Source organism: Arvicanthis niloticus, chromosome 22 (genome assembly GCF_011762505.2).
Source record: "Arvicanthis niloticus isolate mArvNil1 chromosome 22, mArvNil1.pat.X, whole genome shotgun sequence".
Lineage (NCBI taxonomy): Eukaryota > Metazoa > Chordata > Mammalia > Rodentia > Muridae > Arvicanthis > Arvicanthis niloticus.
In genome coordinates, this window is record NC_133429.1 from 31,971,351 (window position 1) to 31,989,632 (window position 18,282).

Consider the following 18,282-nt stretch of genomic DNA (forward strand, 5'->3'; position numbering starts at 1 on the left):
CAGTCTTAAACCTAGATCAGCAAATTCATGGGTGATGTTTTTGCTTGACATCTTTTAATATGTGATAAAATGATAAAGTTCATGTGTCCATTTCTGCAGCTGCTGACCATGAGTCTATGTAAGGAGTAGCATCTTTTAATGTGTGATACAGGATGATGCTCATGTGTCCATGTCTGCTGCTGTTGACCCTGAGACTACTCAAATAAGGTTGCGCTTTTGCTCCATTTCTCCTAATAATGCTCACAAATAGATCAGGTCAGTGCTGAAGGGTTCCAGAGTCTTTATTCCATTCAGAATAAATAAATGATGTTCCAATTCTTTTATAAGGACACAATTTATAAAGGCATATATTTTCCCTCATTTATTTTCCATTTCTGATCCTCTGCACCAGCCGTGCCCAGCTGAAGAGAGTAATACCACTTACCTCCACTGCTTGAAGAGCATCTATCAAGTTACTTATTTTAAAACAGGCTATAAACAGGAGTTAGAAATCTCTATTTTAGAAGAAAAAAAATCACCCTTGATACCTTCCTTAAAACCTCTCAGTAGATTCTAATTTTAATGAGAACATAAAAGACTCTGGTTCTTCAACAGCACTCTCTATCCATACCCCTGAGGCATCTGATGAGTACTCACACCTTCAGCATAGTTCAACACATTTAATGTTGTCTCCTTATTTTTCTTGCATGAGAGTTATAAAGTTACCTGTCTCCTTATTTTTGCTTCAGGTCTCCTGGGAATGGTCTTCCTTACACAACTTTAGATTTATTTTTTGAATCTTCTCTTAAATACTGATGTAATGAAAAGTCCTTTCCTGCCTATGCAATCTATAGTAAGCGTCCTTCCTTATAGTAACCAATTTTTTCATACTATTGATCATCGTAGAGCTATTCTGATATGCATATTTGACTACATGAATGAGTACATACAATCCTTTTTTGGTTTTTTTGTTTTTTGAGACAGGGTTTCTCTGTGTATCTCTGGCTGTCCTGGAACTCACTCTGTAGACCAGGCTGGTCTCAAACTCAGAAATCCACCTGCCTCTGCCTCCCAAGTGCTGGGATTAAAGGTGTGCACCACCACTGCCTGGCACACACAATCATTTTTATCTGTTATTCACAGGATAGAATTCTCAAAGGAGAAAGCTGCATTTATTATTTTTTATTATTCTATTATTGTCTGTATCCAGCACCTTGTACAGAATACAGGATATTGGAGATAATGAATTCATGGGGCCAAGTAGATTCATTTTAATTGGTCATTCAACATAACTATATTCATCTACAACTGTTCTAAAAAATTACTGTTAGCCATGATTTTATACACATACACTTATACATATGCAAGTGTGCACATATATGTATATATATGCATATTTGAATATATTTGAATTGTACTTGATAGTTAAGGGAAAACTCCTATAGATTGATATATTCAAGTAAAAAAATTTCAGTCTTAATATTTTTGTTATAGTTTTTAATGTATTTACAAATAATTGTATATAAAAATATGCATATATTTTTATTTCTTTAATTTAAATGTATTGTAAACTACCTGATCAGTTGCTTGCTCTTTAATATTTACTTTCTCTTTTTTATTTTTAAGAAACAATAGAATACCAAGTAAAATAATTTAAATATATTTTTAAGTAAAGACGTATCTTTTATGGTAGGCTCACTTATCAGACTAGTAATAAATGGTATATTAATTTAGAGAAGGATTGGCCGGGCAGTGGTGATACACGCCTTTAATCCCAGCACTTGGGAGGCAGAGTCAGGCAGATTTCTGAGTTCGAGGCCAGCCTGGTCTACAGAGTGAGTTCCAGGATAGCCAAGGCTATACAGAGAAACCCTGTCTTGAAAAACAAAACAAAAATAAATAAATAAATAAATAAATAAAATAAAAAATAAATTTAGAGAAGGATTATGGCAAGTTAACAGGTAGGATTTTGCCAGTTTAGCCTGTTTAAAAAGTATTGCCTCACTGCATATATTATCTTAGGACCAGATGTCGAAATGTAGAGAATATTGTAGAATTTCAGAGACAGTATTTCCGTCTTATCATCTGAAGAACCAGGGGAAAGCTGATCCTTCCGAGCAACATCACTGTCAATAAATACAGACGACATGTTTGTATTCACAGAATTGAATGTTGTTTCAATAGTTCAGAAATATAAATCATTCTATATAGCCAACTCTTCCATTTTTGACAGTCTTAAAGGTGTGACATTTTAATGTTTTTAATACTTCTGGATGAATTTAAATATAACTTATTACCCACCCCACACTCCCAAGCAAAGAAATCCCTGTATTTGAATTCCAGCAGATACATTAAGCTACCTGTTGCCTAAGATAAAAGGAATCCTTCCAAAAAGTTTCACTTCAGTGACTTGTGTTGTATTAAGGAAAGGATTAAGCCTTTTTAAATCCCTTCTGGACCTATTTACGACATGAAGATTTAGAACATAAGCTGCTTTATTATAGCTCTGAGATAAGCCTTAAATTTGCAGCAATTTTCCATGCAGCATACAAATCAACTCCCTGACATGAAAAGTTGCTGAATCTTTAACAGAAGTAGCACAAGAAAATGAGTCTGCCTTTCAGAATATCTATACCCCCTTATGTAGTTTTTGTAAATCTAAATTCAACCTGTATAATATTTGATTTTATTATTTTCTGTAAACTTTGGAAAAGCCTTCTGTACCTGTAGGGTATCACCACAATCACAATAAAGAGTAAAAGATTTTTTAGAATAATTCAAGAAAGAAAGATTTATACCATTTAAGGGATGAACATAAATATGAATACTATTTTCAGAATTATAATACAGAGAACTTTTTCCAGTTTTTCCAGTTTAGGGGACTAGGAGGCTGGCTTTGGCCAAATCCTGCAGTTTTCCAAAACATTTTAATTTTTTTAGCAAATAGGATAGAATATCAGAAGTAAGCAGGCTGCAATAAGAAATTCAGGATAGAAAAAACTTCATTATGGAAAGTCAACACAAAAGCAACAAATCCCCTCCCTCAAAAAAAAAAAACCACCACCACCAACAACAAAAACAATGAAAAGGTCTGGAACTAAATTACTAATCACTTAGTACTTGGTATTTGCTGAGTGAGTTTAAGCTGGCAAAGAGAGATTGTGTCACATTCAATAGTGTGCATTTCTCTCAGTAGACAATGGGTCTCTGGTTATAAAATGGCTTTACACAACTTCTCTGTCTTTGATGTAATAGAAGAAAAAGAAAGAAGAAGAAAAAGAAGAAGAGGAGGAGGAGGAGGAGGAGGAGGAGGAGGAGGAGGAGGAGGAGGAAGATAACAACAATGGAGGGGGAGGAGGAAGATAGAGGGGGAAGGGGAGGTGCAGGGAGATGGGGAGAGGGAGAGGGAGGAGAAGAGGAGGAGGAGGAGGAGGAGGAGGAGGAGGAGGAGGAGGAGGAGGAGGAGGAGGAGGAGGAAGATAACAACAATGGTGGGGGAGGAGGAAGATAGAGGGGGAAGGGGAGGTGCAGGGAGATGGGGAGAGGGAGAGGGAGGAGAAGGAGGAGGAGGAGGAGAGGAGAAGGAGGAGGAGAAGAGGAGGAGGAGGAGAAGGAGGAGGAGGAGGAGGAGGAGGAGGAGGAGAGGAGGAGGAGAGGAGGAAGAGGAGGAGGAGGAAGGGGAAGAGGGGGAAGAGAGGGAAGAGGAGGAAGAGGAGGAAGAGGAGGAAGAAGAGGAAGAGGAGGAGGAGGAGGAGGAGGAAGAAGAAGAAGAAGAAGAAGAAGAAGAAGAAGAAGAAGAAGAAGAAGAAGAAGAAGAAGAAGAAGAAGAAGAAGAAGAAGAAGAAGAAGAAGAAGAAGAAAAAAATGTGGTCTAGAGTCTAGAGTGCTAGTCTCAACCTGCAGGTTATGACCCCCAAAGACCATCAGGAAAAAAAAAAACAGATGTTTTACATTCCAATTCACTAAAGTTATGAAGAAGCAAAGAAAATAATTTTATGGATTGGGTCACCACAACATGAGGAACTGTATTAAAAATCACAGTATTAGGAAGATTGAGGTTTTTTTTAATGTGGTATTAGGATTAGAATTAGAGCCCTGTGCATAATAAACAGGTACTCTGTGACTGGTCTGTATCCCTAGTCCAAAAGGTAGGAAGAAATTAAGAAAGCCTATGTAAGAGCCTGCATTCACAGTTCAGGGGACTGATGATACATGATGATGAGTCAGAGAAAATGGATGTTTAAGACCTACTGAAGGCATGTTGCCAATAAAACCTGAAGATGTATCGAATCAGAAGAGTAGTCTTACAATTGTTGTGTCTGGGTGTAACAAAAAGGTGGTAATACTATTTCAGAGACAAAGGGTCACAGGTTGAGGAAATGTGAGTAGAAATGTTTAGAAGCAAGTTTAGCTTCAGGTGCCCAAGAGAAACTCGAAGATATCTTAGTGAATTGCTCCTTCAGCATCAAGAGGTGAGCTTGATTTCAAGTAATATTAGACAATTCTTAGTAAAAACAATACTAGTAGCTGGAACAGTAGATAAGTTCATGTAAAATCATAAGGGTAAGAATCATAATGGAGGAGAATTTAAGATACTAAAAATAAAAAATGGATACAGAAGAATGAATGGACACTTAACAACAACAATAACCATAAATGTTAAAAAAAGAACTTGGATAGATTAGAAATATCAGAATAGCTAAGGAAATGATCTCAGCAACTGGCATATGGGACTGCATGCTGTTTACTAGCTTCTACACAATGACGGACACAATCAGGCAAAGTAAAGAATCAGCTTATAGAATAAGAAGACATGTATTCCAAACGTACATCTAACTGGGAACAAACATGTAAAATGTACATAGCACTTCAAAAATTAAATACCAGGTGTGAGAGATGACTGGATTGTTAAGACCACTGACTGCTCTTTCAGAGGACCCAGGGTTTATTTTCAGAATCCACATGACAGTTAGCTATCATTTATAACCCCAGTCCTATGAAATTCAATGCCCTCTTCATGCACCCAGGCAAAACACTAAGATAAATAAAGCATAATATGGAAATTTCACATATAAAATACTAAAATAGAAGTTGCCTATTCAATAAGCAGACTAACAAATTAAACAGTATTTTTAAAAATAAAGTAAAAATAGCCAATACATACTTGATAAATTGTTCAATATCATTAGGCATCAGGAAACTCAAATTAAAATGCTTTGAGATTTCACCAGACTCTGGTGAACAGCAAATGTGGAAAAGGATGAGGAGAGGTTTCAATTAGTCCATAGCAACTACTATAGTTACCATGGGAGTGAGTATGGAAGCTTCTTACAGAAACTAGTAGAACTATCATATCACTCAGCTACACCACACCTAGGTATGTACTTGAATGGTTCTAACTCATCATACCATAGAGACATTTACACAGCCACATTTAGGTGGCATTATCCTGATAACCAACCTAAACTAGATGTTCCCCAACAGGTAGTTGGTCAAGACATTCTAGAACAGGTGGATTACAGAGTTTTATTTAGCCAGGGGGGAAAAAAACAAAATCGTTCCATTTGTAAACAAATGAATGGGACCAGAGATCATTGTGCCAAAAGAAATGATCCAAGCTCAAAGGAAAATGCCATGTGTTCTCTCATGCAAAATGTCGATTTGGGTTTATCTGTGTATGTAGGACGTGAAGGCAGAAAGTGATCGTGAGAGGAGATAACAGGGATAATAGGAAGTTGTGAGGAGAACAAGAGACTGACAGAACAAATGGGTCATGAAAACAGAAGATAGAACAATTTCCAGGAAGGTAGGGGGCCAGAAAGAGGAGAGGAAGGGTGACAGAAGAAAATACCATGTGAGGGTGAAATAAAATATAATGATATGTATGTAGAAAATGTCATGATGATTAAAAGTATGCTCCCTAAAGAAGAATGTAAGACAGTATGAATATCAGCAAAAATTAATATTTCAAATGTGAGGGTTTGGACACAGCAGAGTCTCTTATTCTGTCAATACAAAAACTTAGATATGTTATGAATTGAGTATCGTAGAAGTCATTATTGGTTCTGGATAGAATAATTTTGGTAAAAAGTTGGGGATGGGGTGTCATCCAGTGGGTTGAAGGGTGATTCATAAATGAAGAGGCTGAAAGAGTGCAAAAGAGTTTTCTAGAACTTATCTGGAAATGAAAAAAAAATGGATGACAAGACACCCAAGATTTAAACGGGATTTAACACAGGAGGAAGAGCGTATGTACTTGAACCTGCTAATAGGTCAGGACATAAATAAATGTAGAACACATGTAAAGAAAACAGGACTTAAAACAATAAGCTCTTTTTCCATAGTATACCAAGGCATAGGGAAAGAAGCAAAGAATCAAAGAGACATGATATTGATAACCTTCCATCTGACTCCTGGTTACCTTTAAAACTGGCTACAGGAAATGTACCTTCTCACCGACCCTGCAGGTAAGACCTTGCTCCCACTGTATATTGCATCTTGATCAGCAGATTCTTTGCTATGCTTGATTTGCTCAAAGTCAGATATGCACACATTCCCCAACTCTCTCCACCTACTAGATTCAATCTACTAGGTCAAGTAGAAAACCAACTTGTATGACTAGATATAAGTTCATAATTTAACAATCAATGGATAATGAAAGCACAAAGGTTGCAATTCTGAAAAAAAAAATTAACTCTACTTACTATAAAAGGCAGTTCTACCGAGGATGTGAAACTTTACAGTAACTAATGCATAAATCCAATGGTTATTATATGGGATGACAGCCGACACAATACCTTTGGGAGGATGGTCTGGGCCGTTCAGTGCACCCTGAATGGCTGCCTGAGCAGCAGAGTTCTGGGCCTTCAGCATTTCAATGGTTTCCCGTAGTTCTATAAGTTCAGATTCCTGTGGAATGAGCAGAGTTTGGAAGTCTAGAATAAACAAAATGCCCTTGCTCATTTTTTTTTTTTTTTTGTCAAATACATTTGATATTGTGTGGCCCTCCACTTCTCAAGGAGTTGTATACTTAGCTGACCTTGTCAAATTGTATCTAAATTTTTGTTAGCTTAAGAAGAAATTTTAAGAATCCTATCCTATAAAAGTAATTTCGATAATCCATAATCCCTAAAAAAGGGACGGTACATAGCTGATGCCTTCAAATCAATGTAAGATAGACTCTCACTCATTTCTACCTTAGCAATGCTAACATTGGATATTAAACATCAGTATTTCAACACTGCATTATGTTGTATTCACTGTCCAGTGGATACCATGAGTTTAGATTTTGTCTGAAATGCCTTGTACCCTGAAAAATTGATTATCTGTATTGAAGTGTAAATCATGGCTTTTGTTTCAAACTCAGTTCTTTGAACTGTCACATTAATATGTTTGTATGGCATATTAATTCACCTTAGAATTCTGATACTTTTTTCATGCATCAGTGAACAGAAACACTTGTAATGCAACACCTTTAGATTTTACATAATAAGGAATGTCAATGTATTTTCTCAGTGTCTCCAAGAATAAAGGGGAAAAGCTGAGTAATTTCATTGCATAAAATTTCATTGCCTTACACACTGGAATATCTGATAATTCTAATTTCAAGTAGATACTGCAGTATCTGGAAATGACAGAGGAAGTAAGAATAAATACAAACTTGGCACCTCATATTTTGTTTACCCACTCTTTTTCTGAGAATGAGTTTTACTTGTTGCCAAGGCAAAAATACAACAGCCCAGCCTTCCAAGTGCTGAAATGACAATCTTGAGCATCATGCTGTATTGTATAGTCTATTTTCTTGACCATCTCATATATTCCTGATAGATACTGGTTATACAGAAAATAAACTCTTGATGAAAATTAGAAGGAAATTATTAAGTTTAAACATACATTTGAAAATATATAAATTTAAACATATATTTTTCAAATAACTCACTGTAAGTATTCATTCCTCATAAAAGAAACATATCACATTGTAGACAATTTGTAACCTGGTTCATTGTAATTACTTAGTCTCCCCAACTTCTATATCATGTTCCTTACCCAATTAACACAGGCAATTTTACTAAAACGTAATGTCTCCACTTGAAACCCCTGAGAGATAAAGTATTTACTTGAAATGGATTCACATAATTTAAAAATTAATTTTATAGCCAGTGCTTAGGTGAGTGTTAAATTTTAATTAAAGTTAGACTTTCATCCTTGGGTTTGCAATCAATGATGCTTATAGTGCAGATTTAAAAATCTGCTAAAATATTCGGCTCTGGCTTTACAGGAAAAAATGGAAATAGGTTCGTATGCAAATATCTAATAATTGAGCTTAATTTTAAGCTAACTGAGTTATTTAAGTGTCAAAGCTTTAATCTCTTCTAGAGAAGTGCTTCTACAAACTTCCTTTTCTTTTCTTTCCTTTTTCTTTTTTTAGGCAGAATTTCACTATCAAACCTTGCACATCTTGGAACTATTTCTATAGACCAGGCTAACCTTGAACTTACAGAGATCCCTCTGCCTCTCTGCCTCTCTGCCTCTCTGCCTCTCTGCCTCTCTGCCTCTCTGCCTCTCTGCCTCTCTGCCTCTCTGCCTCTCTGCCTCTCTGCCTCTCTCTGCCTCTCTCTGCCTCTCTGCCTCTCTCTCTGCCTCTCTCTCTGCCTCTCTCCCTCTCTCCCTCTCTGCCTCTCTCTGCCTCTCTCTGCCCCTCTGCCCCTCTGCCCCTCTGCCCCTCTGCCCCTCTGCCCCTCTGCCCCTCTGCCCCTCTGCCCCTCTGCCCCTCTGCCCCTCTGCCCCTCTGCCCCTCTGCCCCTCTGCCCCTCTGCCCCTCTGCCCCTCTGCCCCTCTGCCCCTCTGCCCCTCTGCCCCTCTGCCCCTCTGCCCCTCTGCCCCTCTGCCCCTCTGCCCCTCTGCCCCTCTGCCCCTCTGCCCCTCTGCCCCTCTGCCCCTCTGCCCCTCTGCCTCAGCCTCTCTGCCTCTCTCTCTGCCTCTCTCTCTGCCTCTGTCTATCTCTCTGCCTCTCTCTCTTTGCTTCTCTGTCTCTCTGCCTCTGCCTCCAAAATGCCAGGATTAAAGATGGACACCACCATGTCCCCCCCCCTTTTTTTTCCTGTAAACTTATACAGGTGATTAAGAGTGGAATATTCACAGAGTGTTGTATTTTATAACATTTTATTATGGCCAAATTCTACACAGATTGGCACAATCTGTTCAAATCTATATTCATTATTCATTATGTATGCAAAATGTTTATAAAATAAGTCCACCTTCCTTTTGTCATTCATGCTACATCCATGACCTTTCTGAGAAGTTCATATGAAGTTTACCTTTTGCCAAATATTCTTTCCCTTATAAGCCAAAGTGGAATATTCCAATGTTTGTGAACTCTTTCCCTATTAGAAAAAACATTAAAAGAGGTCCTTTGCATACCATTTAAGATAATATCTTATGTAGTTGTTAAGAGATTTTTCTTTTCAATTGATTTACAATTCAGTGAATAGTAAAGTGATTTTATGAAAAGCTCTGGTCTACACTCAATGGATGTAGTTCTTTGAAGAACAAAACTTCAACTTTTCAATTCTTGAGAATTAAGCTATCAGATCTTATTTTATTGTCCCTGCCCAATTCCTGTAATGAATTCCAGAAATGGAGTCCTGACTCCTGTAGACCATGTAAGAGTCTACTTTTCTGTGTTTTCTTTGTTTTATAAAGCCATCTTGATGAACTTATCTCTTTGGATGGTTGACACTATGTCATTCATGCTAAATAAGTTATAAAAATTATATTATAAATGCTTCGAAACACAGCAATAGAGAATTTCCTTGATGCTCGCCTTTATGCTGTTCTTTCCCAACCTAATTATCCTAGCTCTATTTCATCTCTTTCAAAATTTCTCATTAGTAAACCCTCCTACAAGCTTGATAACAAATCTTGTGAACCTACTGAACCTTTTGGCATGGCCCTTTCATTTGACACTAAATTTGTCTTTAATTCCTATTGATGCTACTCGGCTAATCTCACACTGCTCAGTTATGGTTCCCTTGAGAACATTTCTCTCTCCTCCACCTTCTGTGCATCTGCCTTGAAATCTTGCTATTATCATTTTTTAATGAAAGACCCTGCAGTTTTACTGCATCTAAATTCAGATGAAAGGGCTTTACCAAATCTTTGTTTATGCTACAAAACTTCAATAGAGTGTCAGGTTCTAGAGGTTACATTTTTATAAACTCTTCTACATCAAAAATTGTCTGCACATAAAATAGGTAAAAACAAAGCAGACTGTATCTTTAATTTTCTATGTTGATTTCATACATTTGCCACTGAACGTTCTCATTTCCAAGATTAAACTTCGTGGTCATCTATATCATTTACAGTGATAAGAATGGCTTTAGAGTTAGCATAGTTGTCAATACATGAAACCTATCATTATTAGAAGATAGTTCTTTATGCTTCAATGACCTCTAACAAGACTAGTCTAGTACACCTTATTAGTACCTATGCTCCAATGATTTGAGTTCAATGTCTTCAAGCAACTAATATGATCTTCTTTGGAATTTTACACTCTTAAATTTCAGGGTGTATAACAATAGCAAATTTGAATAAGATTTCACAGTTCTATTAAAGTTTTACATGTTCAAAACTATGTATTTTCTATCTTAATGATTGTATCACAGGCTTCCTTAAATTTTGTGAGAAATTTAAGCCTCTTACAATGCCTTAAATGACACCTCCCACCAATGCTTGAGTGACACCTCCCATTATTCTTTTGGCTGCTTATGCTTAGGCTGTCTTGTCTTCATGAAATACTCCCTAGTATTTCCCTTGAATTAATCTTCTTCATCATTCCTAACCTGAAGAGCTAGGATGGCCTGGTTCAAACCCTCTGAAATTATTCATGGCTTTGAAAGGCTACATCTCTAATGGATCCACAGTTTTCTGCCTCCTGAGTTATTTTTATAATTATTTTCTGCTTTCTAGGCTATAAGTATATATAAACAGTATCCTATCATAAACATTTGACAAAAGAATTGTAGTTATTTGGCATCTGGAAGCAAGAAAAATTATTAGAATACTATTCAAGGCAGTTATTTTAGTGACTCAATTGAAATAACAGCTCTATGTACTTTTAGTGCCATGCGATTTCTAAAAGCATCCAATAAAGCTAGAACATGATTTGAATAATTGTTTAGTTTTTCTACTTCTTAAGTATGTAACCAAGCACATGTAGCAAGCTTGGTCTTTGGTTCTTCATGTAGAACCTTCCATTCTTATTTTTCAATGATCTCACTTTCAGTATGAGTTTGTTCAGTAGCATTCGATACAAAGCTGACTCATGTTTTGCTTATGTATTTTTAAACCTGATTAAAATTATGAATTTATGAATTTATTTAAAGGAAGGAGTACTTTGTTTGCATGTACACCTACATGGCAGAAGAGGGTATCAGATCCCTTTATACATGGTCATGAGTCACCATGGGATTACTGGGGCTTGAATTCAGGACCTCTGGAAGAAGAGCCAGTGTTCTTAACTGTTGAGCCATCTCTCACCTTCACTGGTCCACACGTATGTGTATGTGTATGTGTATGTATATATGTATATATTTGTCATTACCTGTGAAACATCAGAATTAAAACTCCAGGTCAAATATATGCATCAATAAGAAGATGCATATGTATGATGGCTAGAAAAATCAATGTGGATCTTATGTCTACATGAACATTTTTATGTATGAATATTTCATATATGAAGAATGAAAACTTCAGAAAAATACTATCTATAACCTAACATTCTACGTTATGAGAAAAACATGCATGTTCTTTCTGGAGTTTATATTCTAGCAGACACCTATATGTATAGACACAGATAGCAACAGGAAAATAGCTCATCTATTTTTAAATCCATACGTTTTTCTTCTTACCCCATAGAACTTCAATATAAATTTGGTGAAAGACTAAATGGGTAAATGCACCTTAGAACTCTGGGGACTGAGATTAAAGATATAGTTCTTTCTTGAGGCTTTTGCTCAGGATTGCTGGATCACCAGAGAGCAATATACCCTTTTATCTTAATTCCCTGAAGAAACGTCTTTCTTGAAATATGATTAAATGTTTTGCCCTCAGCTTTTAGAAAAATGTCTAAGTGAACAATGTGTTTTGTCTTTTGTTATACTGTGACCCCAATTTAAGAACTCTTGCAATACATTTATCCTTAAATCCTGGGCCAAGATGTTAGACTGTTTAATCTAAATTACACTCTTCTGGTCAGACAAAGAGAATAAAAACCACCAAGAAATCTCCCTTTGTCTCTCAGCTTCCTTGAAGGCTGGTTCAGTTTAGAGCTTTATGGCTGAGCTATGTGGTTCAGATACCTTGTTGTATACATTCATCTGCTAGTTTGAATCAGTTTCTGGTACTGAAGTGTGCTATAGTGCAAATCATTTTATAGATCTCCTCAAAGGAAAATGTCAATACACAATTTGAGGTACATAAATAATTACTAATGTTTGTGTCTCTGTGTAGTTCTGAACTAAAGACGAATTGCTTAAGGTTTAGTTTAAAATAGCAAAGACAATTTCACACATGATATTTCTGGACAATTTAAATAATTTTGGTGATGTTCTTTTAAGGATATTTTATATACAATGACATACATTTTGCAACAAGGAGTTATATTTCAAATATTTATATATTAACCCTAGATAAATTAATATAACTGTATAATCTTACATAAGTCTATAATAAAATTTATTTGCACTTGTATAAAAGACTTAAAGGAAATATGAAGAGAGTGCCAGTTCTCATTATTGACTTTGTTTTCTTCAAGATAACACAATGAATGGTAACCATCATTTTCAGAAATATACATGACATTAGCTAGGTATGAATTAGTTTATATTCGCTGTTCACTTTTGCACATGTATTTGTGCATGGTGTACATGCCTGTGCATGTGTGCACACATCTCTGTGTGTGTATGTTTAAGTGTGCATGTGCATGTGCACATTCATGGGTGAAGTTTGAGATTGATGGTTATCTTTCTTGACTGCGCTTCACCTTACATATGTAGGAGTCTCTTGACTAACCTGAATATGGTCTACCTAGACAGCTCATTCTTGGAATTGCCTGTTTCTGCCTCTGCCCCTCAGATGAATTATAAGTAGGTTCTAATACCCATTTGGGTCTTATGATGCATTCTTGGGGCTCTTTACTGTAGATCTGGATTGCCCCAATGTATACAATGTAAGCCACATAATATTTTGCTTATTTTTCATGGTAATCCTATAAGGTTCTTATTTATTATTGTTGTTGTTGTTATTGCTATGGTTGTTGTGACTTTCAGAGATATGAATGGTTAAAGGGAATAGTAAAACCATCTATTGGCTAAAGCAGTAAATTTGAGATTAAGCTTTCTCAAGATTAGATAATTCTTAAACAAACATAGCCAGAATTCATGCTCAATGGTTTTGGTTCCAAATGTCATTATTCTTTTCTGCATGGCTGCTTAATGGGCCTTATAATCTTGTTTGCATGGTTCTTATGGTCCATAGTGATGTATCAATCCACAATGAAGCAAAAAAAGAGAAAGAATGGAAGGAAGAAAAAGAGGAGATGAAAGAGAGAAGAGGGGGAAAAGGAGAGGGCAGGGAAGGGCAGAAGCGATTGGAAGAGGACAATTTATGAATTCAGAGAGGTTTCTAGTAATCCCTCTTTGAATAACTTGGACCACCTATCATCATGGGCAGCAATCGAAGACCTAGAATAAGCTAGAGGACTGTTTTCTGGTTGTATTAGGCAATTTACAGGAGAATATTTAGATTAGCTCCTTTTTAATTGGTCAGTCAATGTTGTATTTTCTAAAAAGAAGTTTTATACACTTATAAAACTTGGTAATGCAATACATTGCAAAACCTAAACTCAAACCCAAAGCTATATCTCTAGATAGATAAGGACACAGGCTGTAAACATCCAAATCTTCTTAGAACATAGATCTATTTGGGAGTCAGATGAGTACAGAGACATCTGCCCACACTCTATACATATGTAACCTTTCTAAAGCCTTCCCATGAATTTCAGAGACTATACCAGTTCTTGCCAACAATACATGGAGGTCAAGGACACTGAAGTAACAGCAGAGAAGAAAATTGGTCTTGCTAAGACAATAGCCAACTTTGGCCCTGATAGATTAGAATATTTAAACTTATTTGCCCCTAAGAACTAAGTTCTTTCCCGTTTTTAGTGTTCTTTTTTTCTATACTATCAAATCCTTTACATTGATTTTAAGTTTCGATGTAACTGAAGTAAAGTTGCCTCAGATAAAAGCAGCATACAGATGCCAACTAAATTTTATGCAAAAATAAATAGAATGTTGGCCCTGTCATAGCTGTTCTATTCTGATAGCTCTACTTTGGAGTCCTAATGGCTTTTTCTAGCTTCGTGTGTGTGTGTGTGTGTGTGTGTGTGTGTGTGTGTGTGTGTGTGTGTGTGTGTGTGTGAGCTTACATCCATGGTTTACTACTAGGCTTATGGACCATGTATTTGTGAAAATTCTCTCAAAGGACAATTCTCGCTAACTGTGTAACAACTTGAGAGTATTTGGATTCTCCTACATCAAACCTTCATTAGCATATGGTATTCTTTTATAGCTGCATTTGAAAGTAAACAGACAGACCTGTATGACAGAACTTTGTGTGCATTCGTGTTTCTGTGTTCCAATATGGACAATCTGATTGTGCCTTTAAATTAAAACTGGAAAAGAAATGGCAGCATATTCTCACCGCTTCAGGTTAGCACAGAAGGGATGCTCTGTAATGTTATTTTTAAGTCACTAAGACCTAACTGTTTTCTAGCATGCTCTGAAGTGAACTACCTCCTTGCAAGCCTCAATGGCAATTGCTGGCCATACCTTTTGTTCCGCTGTCATGGTTAGACTTTGCAAACGACCAGTCATATTCCCTAAACTCTTTTCAAAAGCTGCTACAAGATGAGCCTGCAGGAAAAAAAAAAAATAGAAGAAAGATTGTTAAAAATGTGTCAGAATCTCATGTGGATGAGATTAAAGCCCCTTCATTTTATATTTATAAAATTTATAAAAATTTATATAAGCATTTATAAAGTGCTTAATTTCAGCCATTCCAGTGTTTTCAGTCATGTGACCATCACGGCTATTGCCCAGCGGAGATGCTTCTTTAACACGTATCTGCATTTTCCAAATCTAAACTTTGGTCTGCTAAACTCAGTGTTTCAGTCTTTTGACATTTAATGTGAACTCGCCTTCCAAAAGGGGATGGTATTTTGCAAATAACAACACCTTCTGACTTGCACATCACGCAGTGATCTGACACCCAAAATACCGAACAAATTTCCCAGCTGCCAAGTTTTTAGAAAGAAAGGGCCCGAAAGGAGGTCACTGAAACACTCAGTGGACAAATGCTCCTCATTTTTTGACTTCCATGATGACCTTTGAAGATATTGTTAGCTCTTATATTGTGCGATGTTCTTCTTCAAGTGTCAGACATCTGCTGACAGCTAGAACATTATCTTTTCTCTTTTGCTACTTACAAAAAAACTGCCTGGGAAAGAGTTGTCTTCACTCTAAAATCTCTGCAATAAAAGGATGCTTCCAGCAGCCCCCACCACCCTTTCTCTTTTCTTCAACTTAAGGAATCAGATCTGGCCAGCAGAAATGCATATGGTCAAATTCAACATTAAGCTTTGATGGATTGGGAGTTTTATTTAAATTTTAGAGAAGTACATACATTGTGGTATATAACCATCACACTTAAGATTTGAAATGGTTGATGGGACAGCTGGAAACTAGGCCATTTCCTACTGTGCTCACCAGCATGGGGTACAAATTCTCAGTATAAAGAGGCATCTCATTCATTCCTGTGACTTCAGGGACAACTGCAGGCATACTGTCTCAAACTAATGAAACTCACTGTGCTCCTAAAGGCATCTAAAGACAGTATTTTCTTACTAGATCTGGGTAGAATCTGGTCAATTCTTGTCAAACTTTTATGATAAAAGTTTGTTTTGTCTTGTTTTGTTTTTCTGAAGTAAACGGTGCTGTAGAGGATCTGAAAGGACGAGGTACCACCTATCAAATGGCTAACGAAAATCTGCTAAAGAATCAGGGCTCTGATATTAATTAGCACAGGCACCTTCACTCCTGAGACTCATCAGTGACCTGCTCTTCACTAATGCTACAGTATAGGAAACCAGTTAGTTGTAGAGAATACTGCTAAACTTCAACCCTCCGTGAATACTCTTTATTGTCTTTATCACTTACTGGGGGTCTTTCCTTTCCTGTGGTAAGCATTAGGTCGCTTCTATGTTGGCTGCTTTCTTGATACATTTTACATCCAGGTTTGTATTCCTAAGCACTGTGTTTTTAATCTGACAAATTTTAAACAATGCAAGTATTATCACATAGCTTTCACGACTTTTTCTTTTTAAAATTACAGTAGAAATGAACCATTCTTCTTTATGAATTTACTGTATTTTCACCCATGATGGCCATTTCTATTGATTACAATTTTGTCTTTTCAAAATAATCCCACAGTGTTCATAAAATAAGGAGCTAAACCCTAAAATAAAGCTTGTCCCATGCTCCACATAGGGAACACTTTAGAAGAAAAGATTTCTATTTGATTTAGAAAATAATTCTGAACACTGATAATTTACTTCTCATAAAGTAGAGAAAGCAAATGTTTAATTATTGGGTTGTGGAGGTCTTTACTGTATTCATTTGAAGAAAATGATTTTATAATTGATAGATATTTAGTCAATTTAATAAAAATTTAAAATATGAAAATGTTATAAAGAATAGAGCATATACATCAAATATATTGATTATATTTTGTGGCACTAAGAAATGATAAAATATTTAACATTAGAATATTGTGTTGGCGAGTCTATGTCAACTTGACATAAGCTAGAGTCTTCTACGAGGAGGGAACCTCAAGTAAGAAAATGCCTCCAAAAGATCTGGCAGCCAGCAGGTCTATAGGACATTTTCTTAATTAGTGGTTGCAGAAGAAGGGCCCAGTCCCATGTTGGTGGTGCCATCCCTGGGCTGGTGGTCCAGGGTTCTATAAGAAAGCAGGTTGAGTAAGCCATTGGGAGCAGTCCAGTAAGCAGCACTCCTCCATGGTCTCTGCATCAGTTCCTGCCTCAGGTTCCTGCTTTTTTTGAGTTCCTGTCCTGACTTCCTTTAATGTTGAACAACAATATGGATGTTTAAGCCAACTAAAGCCTTTCTTCTCCAACTTGCTTTTTGGTGTTTGATTGTAGCACTCTTGCTAAGAGAAATATAAATTTCTAACCTCTGTAAATTTTTTAAAATAATTTTTCATTAAAGGCCTAATAATTGGTTGCTAAATAGCATTTTAAGTCATGTTATTTTGAATAGAAAGTATAAAGTGAAAATCATATTAGAAAACTATCATTTTATATTTATATCTTCTTGGCTTAGTTTATGAGGTTAACTTTGTGTTGGCGAGTCTATGTCAACTTGACATAAGCTAGAGTCTTCTAAAAGGAGGGACCTTCAAGTAAGAAAATACCTCCAAAAGATCTGGCAGCCAGCAGGTCTGTAGGACTGTTAAACTTCTCACTAATACAAAGAATGAGAAAAGAACCAAGGGAGTAAAGCAGGGCATTTTTTTTCATCAATGATCATTTTTTTTATTACCCTGTATGTGAAACTCTGTAAGTTTTAGAAGAAAAAAAGAGAATTTTCAAGGTGATGGCAGAGGTTACAGGAGTGTAAATTTTTTTAGCAGTTGCAAAGTTTCCAAAGCAGAGTACAATGTATTAATATGAGATTAGTACTGTATCTTGTAAGAAGAAGCCTGGCCAGGCACTAAAACAGAGATGTCTAACAGATGGGTTAAGAAGAGCTGCTTTTCATAATGGTCATGGGATTACACTATATAATGTGACTCACACAAAGAAAATGACTATGATTTTAACAGCAAGATGGAATGCTATTATATATAAAGACTACATTGCAGATATTGACATAGAATAAAATAACATATATATATATATATATATATATATATATATATATATATATATATTTAATGTATTATACATTTAAGGATTTGCATTTGAAAAGTATAGTGGAAGTAAGTTCTATTTTTAATCATATGCAGTATTGTATGTCTTTGGTACCGTATAGAATTTGTCATCAGTGTTTGTCACCATTAATAGGTACAGATAGTCCAAGGAAATTGAGAGAAAAGGAAAAGAAACAGTTGGATTATATATGAAAATACATTAGTTAGAGCAAACAAGTGGAGCACATTCCC

The 18,282-nt window shown here is 36.2% G+C and overlaps 1 protein-coding gene across 7 annotated transcripts in view; it reads right to left on the reverse strand.

Moving 5' to 3' along the window:
• Positions 1-18,282, reverse strand: part of Nav3 (neuron navigator 3) — a 712,871-nt gene that overhangs the window by 40,311 nt on the left and 654,278 nt on the right. For all 7 annotated transcript variants that reach the window (XM_076920185.1, XM_076920186.1, XM_076920181.1 and 4 more), the window contains 2 exons: positions 14,871-14,954; positions 6,777-6,888 (listed from right to left, as the gene is read on the reverse strand). In XM_076920185.1, the coding sequence (XP_076776300.1) occupies positions 6,777-6,888; positions 14,871-14,954 (196 nt within the window). The remainder of the gene's footprint in view (positions 1-6,776; positions 6,889-14,870; positions 14,955-18,282) is intronic.